This window comes from Dreissena polymorpha, chromosome 4 (assembly GCF_020536995.1).
Source record: "Dreissena polymorpha isolate Duluth1 chromosome 4, UMN_Dpol_1.0, whole genome shotgun sequence".
Taxonomy (NCBI): domain Eukaryota; kingdom Metazoa; phylum Mollusca; class Bivalvia; order Myida; family Dreissenidae; genus Dreissena; species Dreissena polymorpha.
The window spans coordinates 20,829,067-20,847,731 of NC_068358.1; the positions used below are offsets into that span (position 1 = coordinate 20,829,067).

An 18,665-nucleotide genomic window follows, 5' to 3' on the forward strand; every position below is an offset into this window, starting at 1 on the left:
ACAACATATAACCTGCTCACGTGCAAGATTGGACAGGTTTGGTGACCATTAAGTTCGTAATTTGTTATTAGCTGTTCGGACCTCAATGTTCACATACATGTAGGCTACCATATGTCTACATTATGGCAGTAGTTGTCATAGGATACAACAATAATTAGTTTACAGCCCTCACCTATATCTTCAGTTTCTGGCCACAAAGTCAATTAACTGCAAGTGTTCTTGCAGTATTTTGTTTCTTAAGATGGTTGTATTCCCAGAATTAGATAATTATATCCACTGAAATTGTCTTAAAATATGGTGTTATTAAGCCAATAATTGTGTTCAGCAAAGTTTTGAAGATTATGTATCAGCTTGCATGTTTTGCATTAAGTGTACTCTTACCAGTGAACAAAACTAATTATTTTGCATGAAATGGTAATACCAGCAATTACAATATAAATACATGTGTATTGTAATACAGGAAGTCGAATGAATTTATCAGAAATTTACCAATTTAAATGATAAAACACTGTAAATGCTATTACATATATATATGCAATAGATGCAAAAAAAAACACAACACAAAAACTAATTTGTCCAAGTCCTTTTAGTTTTTAAATGCAAAAGTTGTTTTTCTTGCAGAGTAAAGACGCCAATCCAGTCAACCTTGGCCCTAGTGAAAAGAAAAGGTCAGAACATTCAACATGTTAGGAATGTAAGATAGTCCCATTTGGCAACAAGTCGCTGCACACGCTTCTTAAATGTCAAATAAAAGCTTGATGTTGATGAAATCATAGGGCTTGGTGACAGATTGGAACCAGGAAAATAACATCAAAGGACATGATGAATATACAAAAATAAGCATATTATAATGATATCATAAGCGCAAATATTTTCATAGCATTAATTGTGAACATTTCCAATATTTATAGCTGCTTTTGAAATTGAGTCCAGGTAATAAGATATTTTACAAGTATTGTTTGTACTCAAGTTTTACATGTTGTATAACACTGCCAGATTTATCAAGAATACCGGTATATTATTAAAAAGTCTTGTAATAATTTTGTTTTGCATTGACACATTGTATTGCTGTGCGGATTTTGAATTATTTGGTATACTCGCAGAAAACCTGATGCAGCGTAAAGTTCTCAGCTAGTAACCAAGTATTCATATCCCTTCATATTAAGAATGTCCATCCCAGGTGCTTAATTGAGAACAGGTAATTTGAGACAAATGATACAGAACAAAGAAGTAATTACTTTTATTTACCATGAAATAAATGACAGGGCTAGGTTTTATTTTTATATTATGTATTCATTAGTTGTCATTGATAACAATTGTTAACACAATTTAAGTGTAGCAGTTTTGGTGTCTTTATATTTTTTCTATTTCAAAATATTATATTTAATGAAATTTTATTACAAATAAATGTCTTATGAATTGTTCAATTCTTTATATTTCAGTGTTAAACCGAGTGACTTTGAATTCTTGAAGGTCATAGGCAAGGGAAGTTTTGGAAAGGTAAAACAAGTTAATGTATATGAGGTATAGCTTTAGAAAAAATGTTACTTAAGGCATGTGTGTACATTTAGTATCGTCGTAGATAATAGGCTCTGCAGTTCGCACAAGATAATCAGGGACAACACTTTCTGATTGTATGGGATTTTTTGTTAAAAGGAAGTCTCTTAGTAAAAATTCAGTTTAGTTGGCAAGTGTCCTCGTTGATAAGCCTGTGCCCACCTCACAGGCTAATCTGGAATGATACTTAAGGCACATGCATTAAGCCCTGTTTTCGAAGAGTGTGGCTTATATACTGCATAGAGTTATGCTTTATTTTACCCATCTAGCCAGAACTTTTAATGGGAAATTATTGATTGCATTTGTAGTTAATGTTTGAATTGATCATAAGTTTGCTAAACTATGTAACAGTTGTTTTATTAGTGATATTTAAGTGCACATGATTTCATTGAATGATTACATAGAATTACCATTATCGTAAACACTACAATTGCAGCCAAATTTTGTGTTGCAGTTTTGCATAATCTCTGCATGCAACTGCAGAAGTTTGAAATACAGACACTTTCAATGAAGTCAGTAAAGCTATTTCAAATGTTTATAAATATCTTATACAAACAATACATTCTTTTATATCAATTTTAGATTTGGCTTGCATAAAGCAGGCATAATCAGGGCCTGTTTAAATCATTGCAACATGCTGTTGAACATTCTGTGTAACTGTATTCCTGGATTGGACATCATACAAGTTTTCCAAAGCAATTACATGCTGCTTTAAAATTATGTTTTACTTAGCAGCTGTATATGGCACAAGTACAGATAAGTAATTGGACGCAATCATTAGCTAATCAGAAATTTAATGATTCGTTTTCCATCATTCATATTGAAGTTTCAATGTCAGCCATTTTCAATTTTGTGGTCAAGTTTGACTTAATTGTAGAAACAGAAGTCTTACTTCTGAAAAAAAAGAGTATTAAAAGTTTTTTTGTCAATATTTAAATCGAAAAGAGGCGCTAAAAGTCAAAACAAAGTAAATTTAGATATCAATTCTTGTTAAGGTGGCAGCGGGCAAAATGACTATGGTTGAAAAAACTAGTGAAGAAACAGGAAATAATTTCTGGCAGAACAGTCAAGTACCATACAATTTTAATCAATAACAACATCCAGGATGATTTGGTTAATCCTCGATAATCTGCTACTATTTGGAAAAAGAACTACATAAAATGTAGTCATGCAAAAAAGCTTTCTGTTTTGAAACTTCAGAATGAAAATCATGAAAATTTTAGGGCACACTATGTTCGTGATATGTACAGTTTTTTGGTGTCTAGCAAAATAGTGTCAACGTAACAGTGAATGTATCAAATAATTTTCTCATAAATTGGACCTCTTATCAATGCGGTTAAAGGTCGAGTATTAAAAACTGTACCAAAAATAGGAAAAAATGACTGTAAGCAAGCCATCAAGAAAAGTAGTTTTGCAGCAAAACTTGTTTCTAATTATTTTCCCCTCTCTATGTGCCCATCAGCTGTTTGCTGTTGATAACAGTTCAAGTTCAGTTCAGTTCAGGTATGAATGTGTCAGATAAGATAATGTCCATTTTTCGGCGTAAGCTGTATTAAGCCAGCTTTTCACCTTAGCCTGACCTTTGTTAGCGTCCAATATAATTCAAATAAAACTTCCCGCGGCCAAGTACAGATGAATACACTTCATTGACTGCATTGGCTGATTTGAGCATACGACCAGAACATTGGAAACATGTCCGCGTCTTTGTAACACTGTTTTACTGCGTGTTCAGCATGAAACAATTTTATATCTAATGAAAAGGCTTAATAGATAGAACAGTTTTACACTCAATCACGACATCAATACAGTTTGTGCGTCCACCTTTTATTTTCAGAAGGTTTTCAGCGCGAGAACGTTTGCACTTAAAGCTATTTTCTCATATTTATTACTAACTTCCATATTCCTGTCAACATGTTAACATGTTAAAGTATAGAGAGCAGTGGAAGCGAAGACTCACTTTAATGCATTGCATTTCAACTCGCGAGGTATATCGGGTCAATTTGCGGCCACTGTGTGTGAATGTCAGAGTTTACATACAGGTCATCGCTGCGTCTCTACCATATGTGCTGATCGGAGTTCGCGGCCAGGAAAATAATCGTTACATAATAAAGACGCTATAGCGTGAACTAGGTGAACTGGAATTTTCTTTAGACCAGACAGATGTTAAATGAAGATATCCAGCGATATCATATGGTATGTCAATAATAGATTCTTAATGTGTTTTACAACAATACCATGATAAATATTATTTTTAATTATTTTAACAAGAATTATGCCATCATATTGACTAATGAATTAAGCATGAGCGCAATGATTCTCGATACTGTTAAAAATCGAATGAAATAGCAACGCCAGACAAACCACTAAAACAGGTTTGTTCGAAGAACGCGCGTATAAATATTTAAAATATATACGGATACTTCGCGTGTGGCCGGTTGACTCATATGTTTTAATTTCACTTCCATTCTTCTTTTGGTTTTCTGTTTTGTATCTATACGTTTATGACCAGCAATATGAAATAATGTAAAATAAGCCGCGAAAACTCCGCGTATCATCCCGTACTGCGTTTGCTGCAGCTAAGAACTGCACAGAAAAAGACATTCGCTATCTTTGATCTCATTCATTGAAGTCTTTACCTTTCATTAACTGCAACCACAATCAACGCCGTATATCTTTTTTAAAGATATTTCTTGTTTAGAATAAAGTTGGTAATTGGACTATTTAATGCAAGTAATGTCCTAAGGCCAATGTTCGCATTACGCGGGTCATTCATAGAACACGTGAACATAATTAAGCTCTTGTGAGAAGAATGAAAACCATTGCAAATATTGTATCAAATACAACAATTAATTTTAATTGAAATGTTTGTTCAGTTTTCTAGTATGAATGAATGAACTTGTAAATATTAAAAACCTTTATATACCTTTGATTTTTACAGCTTTCTTTAAGTTACATTTAAGAATTATATTGACCCTAAATTAAAAGGTATCATTAGGTCATTAATATTTACATGGTCATTCCAGCGTACTGGAAAAATGTACATTATCTTCAGCAAATTAATTGTCCTGCAAACTTGAACTGGACGATTAAGTATTCTTAGTGATACATTCATGGTCCTGCAGACTTCAACAGAGTTCTGAAGATACTTACTGCATGAAACATATTGGTTCTGCTCGAGACATAGTCCTGCAGAATTGAACACAATTATTGAAGTAATCTAAGTGAACGAGACATAGTCCTGCAGAATTGAACACAATTATTGAAGTAATCTAAGTGAAAGAGACATGGTCCTTAGAAGAAATAGTTCAAGAAATATGATTGTGCAGATTCTTAGTTCAAGAGACATGAATCTACAGACTTAAATACACTGATTTAAGTATTTTCAGTGCAAGAGATATGTTCCTGCAGACTTGAACAGAATGATTGAAGTATTCTTTGCACAAGAGACCTTGTCCTGCAGACTTAAATACAATGATTGAAGTATTCTTAGTGCCTGAGACATGTTTAGTTATGCCATGGCAAGAAAATGTGGCATTCATAAATGACTTCCCTTCTGAATTCCAGTGGTGTGAATGACATATGATTGATAAACAAATGCTTCAAACTGCCACAAATTTGACCCATTTAAAGTCTTCTATCTGCTGTGAGTACAGTTCATGACTAGGTTGAACCTGATAGTAACCAGGCTAATGCTGTTGACTGATTATTAATTGTTTATTTTGGTAAACAATCCCAATCGGCCACTGATAGCCACTTTTCAGTATAATGTTGGCAGTTAGCCTAACTAAGGTAGGGCAAGGACTTAGTATGAACTGTTGAAAAATACTTATTTAGCCATTGACATAATAAATCTTTTGGTATTATAAAGCATTTGCATTAAGTACTGGTGATCAAATAGCACATTTGTTGTTTAAAAAAAAAAGGCAATTGCAAATTATTCCCTTGACGCATTTCTGTCATATAAACACATAAATATAAACACATATCCTATTTAGTGTCAGTGTAAGGAGGAATTTATTTTTTCATTCATATTTGCTGTTTTAAAATGTTTATGTCAATAGCATACACCAGAAAGACTTATTAAACAATGATTGTATAGCTGTGACAGTTACAATATTATTTACAGTATTATATAGTTGCAGGCAGGTGGTAAGTATGTTATGATAAGCCATTTAGCGTATTAAACAGGGTTGTAGAAACAATTCTATTAGCATTAGCTGATTAAATTTGATATGTTGTTTATTTTGTTGATTGAATGAAAGAAATTTAATTAAATGAAAATTTTACAAACATTAAAAGACCAACAAGTGCTCATTGTTGGGTTGCAAATAGTTGCAGCATGAAAACAGTGTGCTGAGCAACCATTGAAACTATTTCCTGCTCACATACACTGCCTCGTCAGCGTTTGGTTGACAATCTGTTTTGAGGAAGTTTGTTAAGGATGTTGGTTGCAAAAACTGTTTTTTAGCTCGAGTGCTAAACCAAGCATGGAATAGGATTAAAATTTATGATGCATGTGAGATTCTGTAAATTTCCCATGCTTTACCTATCTGTCAAGACCTTTTCTACTTGTGACATAAGCATAATTTATATTGAAAGTTTTCCCATGTAGGCTTTAGTTAATTTCAATCAATTTTAAAATTCTGTCTTAGATGATGAATGTTTGTAACATTGCAGTGAAAATTTACCCATGAACATATAAGTTTTTGTTAATTACAATCTATATTGAAATGCTGTCTTATATGAAGCCTTTTTGTAACATTGCAGGTACTGTTGGCGCGTCACAAGAATGAGGGCGGGGTCTATGCCGTGAAGGTGCTTCAGAAGCAGGCGATCATGAAGCGGAACGAGGTGAAGCATATCATGGCGGAACGGAACGTGCTCCTCAAGAACATCAAGCACCCGTTCCTCGTCGGACTACATTACTCCTTCCAGACTCCAGACAAGCTGTACTTCGTGCTTGACTACGTGAACGGTGGAGAGGTAACATCAGCAATTATTGTCTATTTTACCTGCGTTGGGGGTTGAAAGGGGCCCATAGAATGAAAACATTTAGGAAATATGATCATGAGATGTACATTTTGAAAATGTTGATAAAGCTAGGTTTGGATTGACATCAGCAGTGGACATACTTTTCTTCTTTAAATGATTTTGTCAGAATTGTATCAGACTGAAATTAATGCTTCTTATAAGTGCATATGTAAACAGTCTGTTAAAAAAACATTATACTTTATTATATATCATTACAAAGCTGCAACATCAATTTCACACCTTTTCTTATAATTTTACTTATGACAAAACTCTATGGACATTGATTTTTGATGATTTTTATCAGATGGTTGATATTGTTCGATTGCACCATTTTAATAACACTTCAGAATAACAAACTCTGCAGAGGGTGTGCTCTTTTTCATCATATTTATACCGTATTGCATTATGCCATCCATTTACATAATTTAAAGTAGATCTTGACCAATGCCAAGAGGAAGGTTTTCTTTGAATGGAGAACGGTCTTTAACAGTATTTTATTGATAATTAAATATATTTATATTTTTATTCCCTTATATAAATTTATTCCATTTTGACTCTTTAAGTGTACAGTAATGACATTTTTATGATAATAAAATGATAAAAGTATCAATAAACATTATCTTTCAATGACCACCTTCAAGGACTGAATCTTAACTATGGATCTAATATATCTGGCCACAGGCAGGAAAGATATGGTAAGGGTTTAAAGTGAAACATTAATTTTGTATCTGCTTAACAATAGTTGTGCGCTCAACCCTAGATGGATGTATGGCCCATTGCATGAGTAACTGTCCCACATTCTGTCACCTAGTGACTGATGGTTGAAGGCCACATGTCACTAGAGTGAGAGAATACATCAGAGATTCTGCACTTGTTGATGGCAGGAATTAATGCTACTTAAGATTTCTTATAAATGTATTTACACAGTGAACTGTTTTTAAACTCCTTTTTTACATTCTTTACATTATTAAGAAAACTTGGAAAGACCATTTATTTCTCCCAGCTTTTTATTCAATCTTATCTATTCGGTTTTAAATCTTAAGTATTCAGTAATATTGCTTGAACCGAACATTACAGTATATACCGAGTATATGCGTATAAACCCCTTAAAGTGTTGACAAAAAATGAAATTCTTTACTGAATGTAGCAATCCAAAGTGAATTTTCATTTGTAAAGTATTATATCTTCTTAAGTAATTTCTATGTCATGTCATTCTTTGACCAAAAATAAAATGTTGTTTATACAGTGTATACATTTTGATCTAAAAAAATGCTTACTTTCTGCCTTGTAGTTGTTTTTCCACTTGCAACGAGAGCGTTACTTCTCGGAAGTACGAGCGAGGTTCTATGCAGCGGAAATGGCAAGCGCGATTGGCTACCTTCATTCACTCAACATCATCTATCGTGATCTCAAACCAGAGAACATCCTCCTAGACTCAAAGGTGAGCTTCAGGACTTATTTTGTTTGTTTGTGTGCTTTTTACGCCCATTTCAAAGGTATTTCAGTCATATCAACTGATCTGTAAATTAACACAATATTTATTGGAAAGTTGGTTTTGCAGTACTTAGCACACTACCGCTTCAAGACAATAACACAATATAAATCTGATGTAGGACTAGAAATGCCAAGGAAATATTTTCATGACCAGCTCCCAATCAAATTTTGCGGACAGGCTGGGAATCAATCCTGCAATCCTGGGATTTGTAGTCAAGGGCTCTACCAACTGAGGTAGCCTGCCAAGTAAAGATAACATGTATTGTTTAACTACTATGGATTGTGAACACAATAGTGATTTCTCTATCATAGGTTGTTTCCAATTAATGCGGCAAGACCACTCAACATTTTTTGTTGGGTTTTTAAGTTAATCTTTGATAAGGGTGTTTGTTGAATATACATTATAACAGTTACTGCAGCCATTGGACAAAAACCAGAGCCTATTCAGTTGATGTTACATAAGCATATCTATGAGACCTTACAGTTGTATAACATTATTGATAAGGTTTCTTGTGTGAATACATTAGTACACTTGCTCTGGAATATATGAAGAATAAAAACAAAACCGTAATCAGTTGATTTTAAATAAGTGGTTTGTACAGGTAAAAAACCAGATCCTATTCAGTTGAAGTTATGTAAGCAAATGTATGAGACCTCACAGTTGTATAATTAATAACACATTTGAAAAGGAAATGAGATACACAGCATTTACAGGAAGCTGTCACCTTGATGTGAAACCATGAGATGATTAATGATTGTAAACCACAGCCTGAATTTTTAACTTAGGCATGCAGGCATCCTTTGTTAAAATTGCTGGTCTCCCTGGTAAGACTTTGTCATGTCACAGTGTCATTTATTAGTTAAAGGGATTTGTTCACATATGGTCAAAATGACATTTTTTTATCACATATGGGACAAATTCAAGAACACTGATTGAGTTAAATAAAACTTCTGAATGAAACCCATCCTTGAAATACACTTTAAATACAGAAGTTATCATAAGAAATTAACAAAGTTATTAAGCGTTAAACACATGAAACAATTGAATAATTTGTAGTTATTCAATTTGTAGTTATTCAGTTGTGTTGTTATATTTTATGAAAATATAAATTATAAAATGCTTCATTTACTGCTAAGATGACCGAGAGGTTAAGGCAGTAGCTTTGTAATCCAAAGGCAAGTGATTTTAGCCCAGGTGGGGGTAAACTTTTTTTATTTCTTTTCTTTTCATAAATTATATTCTTGTTTAATACTGAAGCTCTTTAGTTTGGATATGTCAAATTATCAATTTAAACCATTCTATGATGAACTTCAAAAAATGTCAATATCTGTGAACAAGTTTGTAGAAGACTCCTTTATTGATCACTTGCAACAATTTAAGCCCAGGTCTGTCTTTCTGACTGAATCAGACAGAGTCATACCTGACACTGTTTTAAAGGCTTCTCATGTCAATGTCAGGATCTTCACATTTCATTGTCTATGTTTCACATTTTAATGTCAGTTACAGGGAGAGGGGGGGGGGATTCTCTGGTAAGTTTCAATTTTGATTGGTTTCCACAAATTTGTTATTCCATTTGAACAGTCAACCCTTAGTCATTTTCCAGGAATTAGGATAATTATTCAGGAAGTCATGTTGATCACTCTGTTTTTAAATGTTGAAACAATATAAGACAAAGGCTGTTATTGCTTAGTTGATTATAATTTGAAACAAAATTAGCATATTGACATGTAAACAGATGCCTTTTGTTTGATTTATACGTACTGGGCATTTATACCTTTTAATGATTTTGACGACACAAACAATGTTCTGTACATCAAGTACATCAATAACATCAACATAACATTTGTTATATTTGGAGACTGACCTTGAGCGATAATCATTTACATTTGAATTCCAGTCGCAATGAACTTAGGGCACCTTTGTACAAAAAAGGTAAAAGAGCAAAATAATTGTGCTATCTAGGATAAGGTGGTCACACAAATACTTGCGCTGGAGCAGCTGTTCAGAGTATGATAAGCAATATTTAGGCTTTTTGTTCAGGATTACTTGCATTTAGCTTAAGATGTCATCAAATCATATATGTTGACACTTTTATTGACCGTTTTAAAATGTCTGGAAGAAAAAATAAGAGACGCTGGTCTAGAAATGAAGGGATCGAAAACAGTTCTATATTTCAAACTTGATCAATTTGATAAGACATTTTTACTAGCGTTTTAAGATCACTCACATGCTGAAATGATCATAAAATGTCCAAATATGGCTGCATTTGGTGGAAACATCTTGTGAATGTTTTTTGCAGTGATAAATAGATTATAAACATGTCAAAACTTAAGGCAGAATGGTAAATATCCAAAGCCCATCAAAACCTACTAATAGGACCTGGCTCACTAATTGGAACAATTATGCTATAACCACTTGCAACAAGGCATATGCAAAATATTAGACAGCCAAAAATGGGCTTTTGATAACATTTGTTATGCCCCCGATAGGGTGGCATATAGCAGTTGAACTGTCCGTCAGTCCGTCTGTCTGTCAGTCCGTGCGTCCGTCCGAAAACTTTAACATTGGTAATAACTTTTGCAATATTGAAGATAGCAACTTGATATTTGGCATGCATGTGTATCTCATGGAGCTGCACATTTTGATTGGTGAAAGGTCAAGGTCATCCTTCAAGGTCAAAGGTCAAATATATGGCTTCAAAGCGAAGGGGGCATTGTGGTTCTGACAAACACAATTCTTGTTTTAAGAGTGCTAACTTGGCTTCAACATCCATGTGAACTTTACTGTTACGTTGTCTTTTGCTTGTAAAGTTTCTCCTATTATGTTATGCAAAATTTGTATTCAGGCATCTGAACTGAAATGCTCCATTTAACATTTTAGTACTGCATTGTCATAAGATACCAATCTAGAAGAAAAGGTCATACATTAGCTAGCTTTGTTCAGCCTGGGGTTACAGGCCACTCATTTACCTTCTTGTTAATTTTGGCTGTTACCGGTATATTGGTTTATTTAAATGTTTTATTGGTACGATTTTATCATCGCTGGTCATTTACCTCTGGTCATCTTTCTAATGCATTTGTGTGCCCCGCAGGCAACTTCATATTGACCAAGGCAGGTGTATAGGCCATATATGACTGTATATGCTTTAATTGGCTAATGAGCTGTATATTTTCTCTAAAGATCCTCTGTAGCTGGGTATAGCTTGTATTTATAGCTTGGGCATTTAGATCAAAAGTACTTGATGTAAAATACTGTTCACCGATGCAGATTATGACCTTTAATAAAATCGTTGTTATTGAAATCCTGCATCAGTTGCTGTACACGAATATCTATATTGTTAAGTGTTTAATTGTCTTACCAAATAAAACACGAATATCTATATTATTACGTGTTTAATTGTCTTACCAAGTATATAACAGAATAAGTGCATTTTGAAATTGGACATATATTGTATATTGTTAAACATACAGTTTGGTGAATATTGCACATTTAGGGCAGACCTATTAATGTTGAGCTTGGAAATTATTAGGAAAACTAACATCTGAAAATTAAATTTACCTTTTCCATTGGCTTGTATGGCATTACGGAAAGTCCAACAGACAGTTTGGTGTTAAACCTATTTATTTTAGCTGATTGCAGACAGTTTAGTGACATAAGGTTATGCAAGGTATTTACAACTTCAATGTAAGTCCCTGTTTTCCTCAAAATTGGAACAATCACCTGGATTTATGGCTATTTTCATTACCATTCATACATTAGCAGGTGACAGGTATGCTGTAACAAGAATAATTGCCATCATATCTTGCCTAGGTATATTAACATGACCCTTGAACACCAGAAAGGCTACCAGCAGTGTGTGTGTATCTACTGATGATGCATTATGGCTTTCAAGTTAAATAGTATAGCTTAAAACATTGCAGTGACGTTAAGCCATTATTCTTGCTAGACCTTGAGACCATAAGACCTTGAAAACTGGTAGCTATCCGATATTATGCATTATTGTCCCCTACCGGTGAAACCGGATGGGACTTATGGTTTGCACTCCGTCTGTCAGTCAGTCTGTCACACTTTTCTGGATCCTGCGATAACTTTAAAAGTTCTTCATATTTTTTAATGAAACTTGAAACATGGATAGATGGCAATATGGAGATTATGCACGTCATTTCATTTTGTTCCTACGTCAAGAATTCTGGTTGCTATGGCAACAACAAAAAATAAAAAATTCTGACAATGGTGGAGTTTCACCGGTAGGGGACAATATTGCTTGGCAATCTCTTGTTTCAAAATATTTGTCAAAAATTAGACCCTCAAGATCTTTTTCAAAATGGACAGTCTGAGGCTTAAATCTAGCACATAACTTGTATTTAAATAAAGCCCGTTAGTTAAACAGGCATTGATCACACCTTTTTCATCCATCTTTATCCATTTTGTACCAGTCCTTTGATCATTCCTTGTTTGTGTGATAATTGTGTCCAGCTCTGACAAATGACATTTATAGTGCTAGTGACCAGCCTGTACTTGACCATTGTTAAAGGTCATTGAACTTGACCGCTTATATAAAACTGTTAGTATAAGTCAAGGATGTTTTTATCTATTGGATCTTATTGTTTGACCATGTACACTCAACCACATCAAAAATCCCCAGTTAATGTATTCTGGTTTGGGGCAAAAACACTTAATATTCGGGTATTTTGAAGATCTTTGACGATATTTGAACATGTTGGTATTTAAGATACAAACATAACTTGCACCAAATCTATCAACAATTTACTAAAACACTGATAAATTATCAAAGCACATAAAGTTCTGAAGTAAGCTCTTTTCATCAGTTTACATTAAAGTAAAATATATCAGTAATCATTGAACTGTGCATAATGCATTCACTACAACTGATAAATTAGCTGCACTTTTAGATAACCATCTGTAAGATATGTTTACAAAGTAAAGTGTTAATAAGTACTGCTTGTCTCAATCACTACCTATTGATCTTGGAAAATTTATGAAACTACAAAAGGAAATGCAACATGTGCAATGGTTGCTTGGTTGAGAGATAAGGTACAGCAGTTGAAGCACAATAACATAATGAGTGTTTAACCCTTTCCCCCATAAGAAGCAAAGTGAAAAGGGCTTTTGCAACCAGCATAAAACCAGAAAAGCCTGCAAGTAACTTGCAGTCTGTTCAGGTTTTATGCTGTTTGCTGCTGATCAGTATCTAAGGGATGGAAAGATAAGCCCTTAAAACTTTAATCTGCTAGTAAAGAAGATTTTAAATTAAATATAACTTTCTAAGGGACTAAAAATGCTTCAAAATACTTATCTAAGTGATAAATGTTTAAATACAGGAGTTTTCGTCTCTAGCTGTAAATGGAGGCGAGTGTCATACCATCTTCTGATGTCAATGACATGATCACATATTAAAACTGAACCTCTTATCGGACATCGTTATAGCAGCTGTTTGACTAATATTGACCCAAATACTTGTTTTTTAACATTAGAGAAAACTAATGGTATTTAATCCAGCCAATACTGATTTTTGGATGGTATTTCAAGACCTTTATTTGTGCAAAAATGATATGCTCCTCCAGTTGTAGAATAAGTATTAAAATTATAATGATGAACTAGGTTTTCATGTACTATAAATGTACAAACTGAGTTTAATGGTTAAAAACAAAATTGAACCTTAGAATTTCTTGTGTTTCAATTAATGTAGCAAAGTTGATGCGCCATTATACTGAATTATACTGAATGAATACCCAAGTATTATTGCAGACAGGTGTATCTTCAGTAAACTTATATTCAATAAAATACTAAAACACATTACATAATCCACTTGTTTATTGTATATATATTCTTGCCTAAATTTAAGTCTCTGCGAGGTCTGTGCAATCATATATTTTTTCTCACAGTTGCGAACCCAAATGTTTGTTTCAGGGCCATATAGTTCTCACTGACTTCGGACTGTGTAAGGAGGGAATTGAAGGCATGGGAACAACAACAACATTCTGTGGGACCCCAGAGGTCAGTGGGACATGGTAGTCCTTTTTAATCACTTTCATCATGCATTTAAAAAATGTATACCAACAAATGTGATTCAAAGCATCACAGAGTGATGTAAATGTTTGGCGATTAAATGGATAACAGAAAAAAGAATTTATCAAAAAAGTGACAATGTGCCTTAAACGTTACTCTTCTTATACATGATTGTTTTTATGCCGCCGATAGGGTGGAAAATAGCAGATGAACTGTCCGTCAGTCCGTCTGTCAGTCTGTGCATCCGTCCAAAAACTTTAACATTGGTCATAACTTTTGCAATATTGAAGATAGCAACTTGATATTCGGCATGCATGTGTATCTTATGGAGCTGCACATTTTGAGTAGTGAAAGGTCAGGTCATTCTTCAAGGTCAAAGGTCAAGGTCATTGTCAAATTTTGCAATTTTGAAGATAGCAACTTGATATTTGGCATGCATGTGTATCTCATGGAGCTGCACATTTTGAGTGGTGAAAGGTCAAGGTCATCCTTCAAGGTCAAAGGTCAAATATATGGCTTCAAAGAGGCGCAGTAGGGGGCATTGTGTTTCACGAACACAGCTCTTGTTTCTTCTTTTTTTTAAATTAATATTTTGTCAGTGTAGAAGCAACTTACATTTACATTTACTATTTCAACATTATATAATTAACTTGTGTTTATTTTGATATGGCTTTTGTGACAAAACAGTTTAAGTAATACACTTACTTTTTGTATATTAAAGTCTCACAAGTATGTCAAATATATAATTATACAAATTTGTTTACTGAATTGTTGAAAATGGCATATAGGGGTGCACAATTTGAAATAAAACAGATATTTTATACCCCCCTTCGAAGAAGAGGGGGTATATTGCTTTGCTCATGTCGGTCGGTCGGTCGGTCTGTCGGTCTGTCCGTCCACTAGGTGGTTGTCAGACGATAACTCAAGAACGCTTGGGCCTAGGATCCTGAAACTTCATAGGTACATTGATCATGACTAGCAGATGACCCCTATTGATTTTGAGGTCACTAGGTCAAAGGTCAAGGTCACGGTGACTCGAAATAGTAAAATGGTTTTTTGAATGATAATTTTAGAATGCATACGCGACCAACAGTGCACACTCTGAACAATATAACTGAAGCAACTGGTCTGTTATCCTAAATCTATAATTATCAGTCCAATGAAACATCATCCTTTTAGTAAAATACAGTGGATCAGTAAAAATATTATCAGAATATGAGATTTTTTGTATATTTTGTATATTAAATATTGTTTTAATGTTTAATTTTGTTGATTAATATAAATATAAGCAGGACAGGGGAGGTAATACACTACAGGGGAAACAAATGCAATAAGTTTAAATTTATTGTTACAGATTTGCCTCCCTTGTAATATATTTAAATTTTACCAAATGTAAGGCTAACTGCATTTTTGTAATGCATACTACTACTACTACTACTACTACTACTACTACTACAACTACTACTACTACTACTACTTCTACTGCTACTACTACTACTACTACTACTACTACTACTACAACTACTCTACTACTACTACTACTACTACTACTACTACTACTACTACTACTACTACTACTACTACTACTACTACTACTACTACTACTACTACTACTATTTCTTTTGCTACCACCACCACCACCTACTACTACTACTACTCTATTACTACCACCACCACCACCACCACCACCACCACCACCACCACCACCACCACCACCACCACCACCACCACCACCACCACCACCACCATCACCATTCACAGTGACAGAAAACGTATTCAGTGACAAAAAACGTATTCACACAATTGCTGCTACTACAACTTATAGCCCATATAGGGGGGCATGCATGTTTTACAAACAGCCCTTGTTATTTTTGAGATTTGACATTTTATGAATTGTGCAGACTTAACAAAATTAAATAACATACAGGATTCTTAAAATGCTGATATTTATAGGGACTAAAAGTCATACCAATAATTCTGAATTTTTCAGTATTTAGCACCTGAGGTTTTACGGAAGCAGCCGTATGACAAGACCGTAGACTGGTGGTGTTTAGGTGCAGTTCTCTACGAGATGATGTATGGACTGGTATGTGAATTGAAATTTAATATTTTCTTTCTTTTAAATATTATATATATTATATTTATCTACATTGTATGTATAATTTAAAGAACCCAATCACATTCATTTATGCATCACAAATGTGCAGTTAACTTTGATAAAACATTGCAATATTGATCTATTTTTGTGGTGCTTTATGTGTTTTTGTTATACATGTACTGAAGAATTCTTTAAATCCTATTGATACAAGCTAGCATCATTATGTTCTCTTTGTGATAATGACATATTTTTTATGTTCTAAGTCATTACAGAACTTAAATGTCATTATACCATTATACCAAGAAGTTCTTTTACAAAAGCCATTAACAAAAATGGCTTCCATTCAATCATCTGTCAAAGTCAAAACTTTATGATATTAGTTCCCTGAAGCGGCAAATTTAATTATTTAAACAAAGGCAGCTTCTTTAATTTTTTAATGGCGTAAACAAGTTGAGATCAAAATTTATGTATCTTTTATGAACATATGAAGCAAACCCTTGATGTGCTTTTAACAGCAGCATATTTGTTTTGTGGATATTTATAAACTTAAGTCATTGTCCTAAGAGTTCATCAAGAGGTTCTTGGTAATTAATATGGTCCTGCATGTCACTGTGGCAAAGGTATATCAGGTTTGCCGGATTCAAAAGCTATGTTGTTTGTCATATTACTGAGCCAGCTGTAAAAACAATGTTGTTTTGACTTATAAATCAAATGTCATTTTGACATTTTCCATTTCACTGTTTGGATGGTTAGTGTACATTAGACATTTGTCATATAGTTCTGTAATTATTGCGTAACCAAACAAACTTGACATGAAAAAAAATGTGTTGTTTACATGAAAACTCTTTCGGTTCATTTTCATTTATAATATTTACAACAGCCGTAAAAAAAGATAGGGATGAGCACACATACCGCCATTCCCTTATTTAAGGGTTGTTTCAGTCCATAACATAATGCTGACACAGGTGTAAGGTTAGTGACTGCATTCTTAATTTTACCAACAAAATAAAGCGTCCATTCATCAACCAGCACTGTATGGTGACTTCAGGTAATTAATTTAAAGAAACAACATCATATTTGCAGACAACTGTGTTACTATATATAAAACATATAGCTATATTTAGCTTGCATACATTGTATTTTCTATAATTCAGTCAAATGTGTTGTTGTCTTAAATAATTGTGAAGTATTTATGAATGAAATCTTCTGCTGTTACAAAAGAATAGTATTTGATTTGCTGACATTTGTATGTGTGTGCCATATTGTAATTACATTTTGAAACCAGTTTGAATTGTTTGGCTTGGGTTTGCTATGGGAGCTTGAGCACTGAAAGCTGATTTGATTACTGAACAAGTTTTGGTTTTGATATATTGGACAATGGTGATCATTATGATATAGATCATTGTAATGGTGGTGATGGTCATGATTATCATGATGATGATGATGATGATGATGATGATGATGATGATGATGATGATGATGATGAAGGAAGCTTTGCATAGATGTCTAACTCAAGTGATTGTCAGCTCTTCATGTAACTTCCTCATTAAATTAAGCAATACCAGCCAGAAATTGTTTCATTATGTGGTTTTGAATGGACTATGTTAATTTTTTCCATAAATTTTGCTTTTGTGGTACAGGGTTGTGTCATTTTCCATTTTGTAAAAAAGAGTCAAAGTGAAGTTTTTTCTTATTCATGTTTTTAATGAAGGCCAAGGTTTGAGAATGAAAGTGTCACATGCAGTGTGAAATATGCATAGGGACATTGAAGTCATTTATATGTATTAATTATACATTGAACTGCCTGATTCCAAAATGGGTCTTATATTTTGCCATATGCAGTCAGTGTAGTTCCAGACTGCGCATGGAAATGTCTGGTCAGAAGCTACCCTGACTTAAAGGGATCTTTTCACGCTTTGGTAAATTGACAAAATTGAAAAAAGTTGTTTCAGATTCGCAAATTTTCGTTATAGTTATGATATTTGTGAGGAAACAGTAATACTGAACATTTACCATGGTCTAATATAGCCATTATATGCATCTTTTGACGATTTTAAAACCTAAAAATTATAAAGCGTTGCAACGCGAAACGATTGAATAATTTGGAGAGTTCTGTTTTTGTCGTTAAATTTTTTGAAACTACGAAGATTGCTTATATAACGTATAAAATACATTGTGAATTTGTAAACGGCGGAATAGCTCAGTAGGCTAAAGCGTTTTTACTTCAGGACTCTGGCAGGACTGCAGGGGTCACTGGTTCGAAACCTGGTCCGGGCAATGTTCTTTTCCTTTTTAGCCGGATTTTTTTCGAAAAAATCTCGGCTTATAGATTGATGTTGTCGGGCGGGCGGGCGGGCGGGGTGGCGGCGTGCTCGAAAATGTTAAAGTTCTTATTTCATGGTATAACTTTGGTATGCTTGGACCTAGAGTCTTCAAACTTGACATGAAGGTTGG

At 33.8% G+C, this 18,665-nt stretch overlaps 1 protein-coding gene across 6 annotated transcripts in view; it reads left to right on the top strand.

The window, feature by feature from the left end:
- LOC127877874 (serine/threonine-protein kinase Sgk2-like) overlaps positions 1 to 18,665 on the top strand; it is a 113,032-nt gene that overhangs the window by 82,437 nt on the left and 11,930 nt on the right. For all 6 annotated transcript variants that reach the window (XM_052424179.1, XM_052424181.1, XM_052424178.1 and 3 more), the window contains 6 exons: positions 622 to 668; positions 1,443 to 1,500; positions 6,325 to 6,540; positions 7,880 to 8,029; positions 14,015 to 14,101; positions 16,104 to 16,199. In XM_052424179.1, coding sequence (XP_052280139.1) covers positions 622 to 668; positions 1,443 to 1,500; positions 6,325 to 6,540; positions 7,880 to 8,029; positions 14,015 to 14,101; positions 16,104 to 16,199 — 654 coding nt within the window. The remainder of the gene's footprint in view (positions 1 to 621; positions 669 to 1,442; positions 1,501 to 6,324; positions 6,541 to 7,879; positions 8,030 to 14,014; positions 14,102 to 16,103; positions 16,200 to 18,665) is intronic.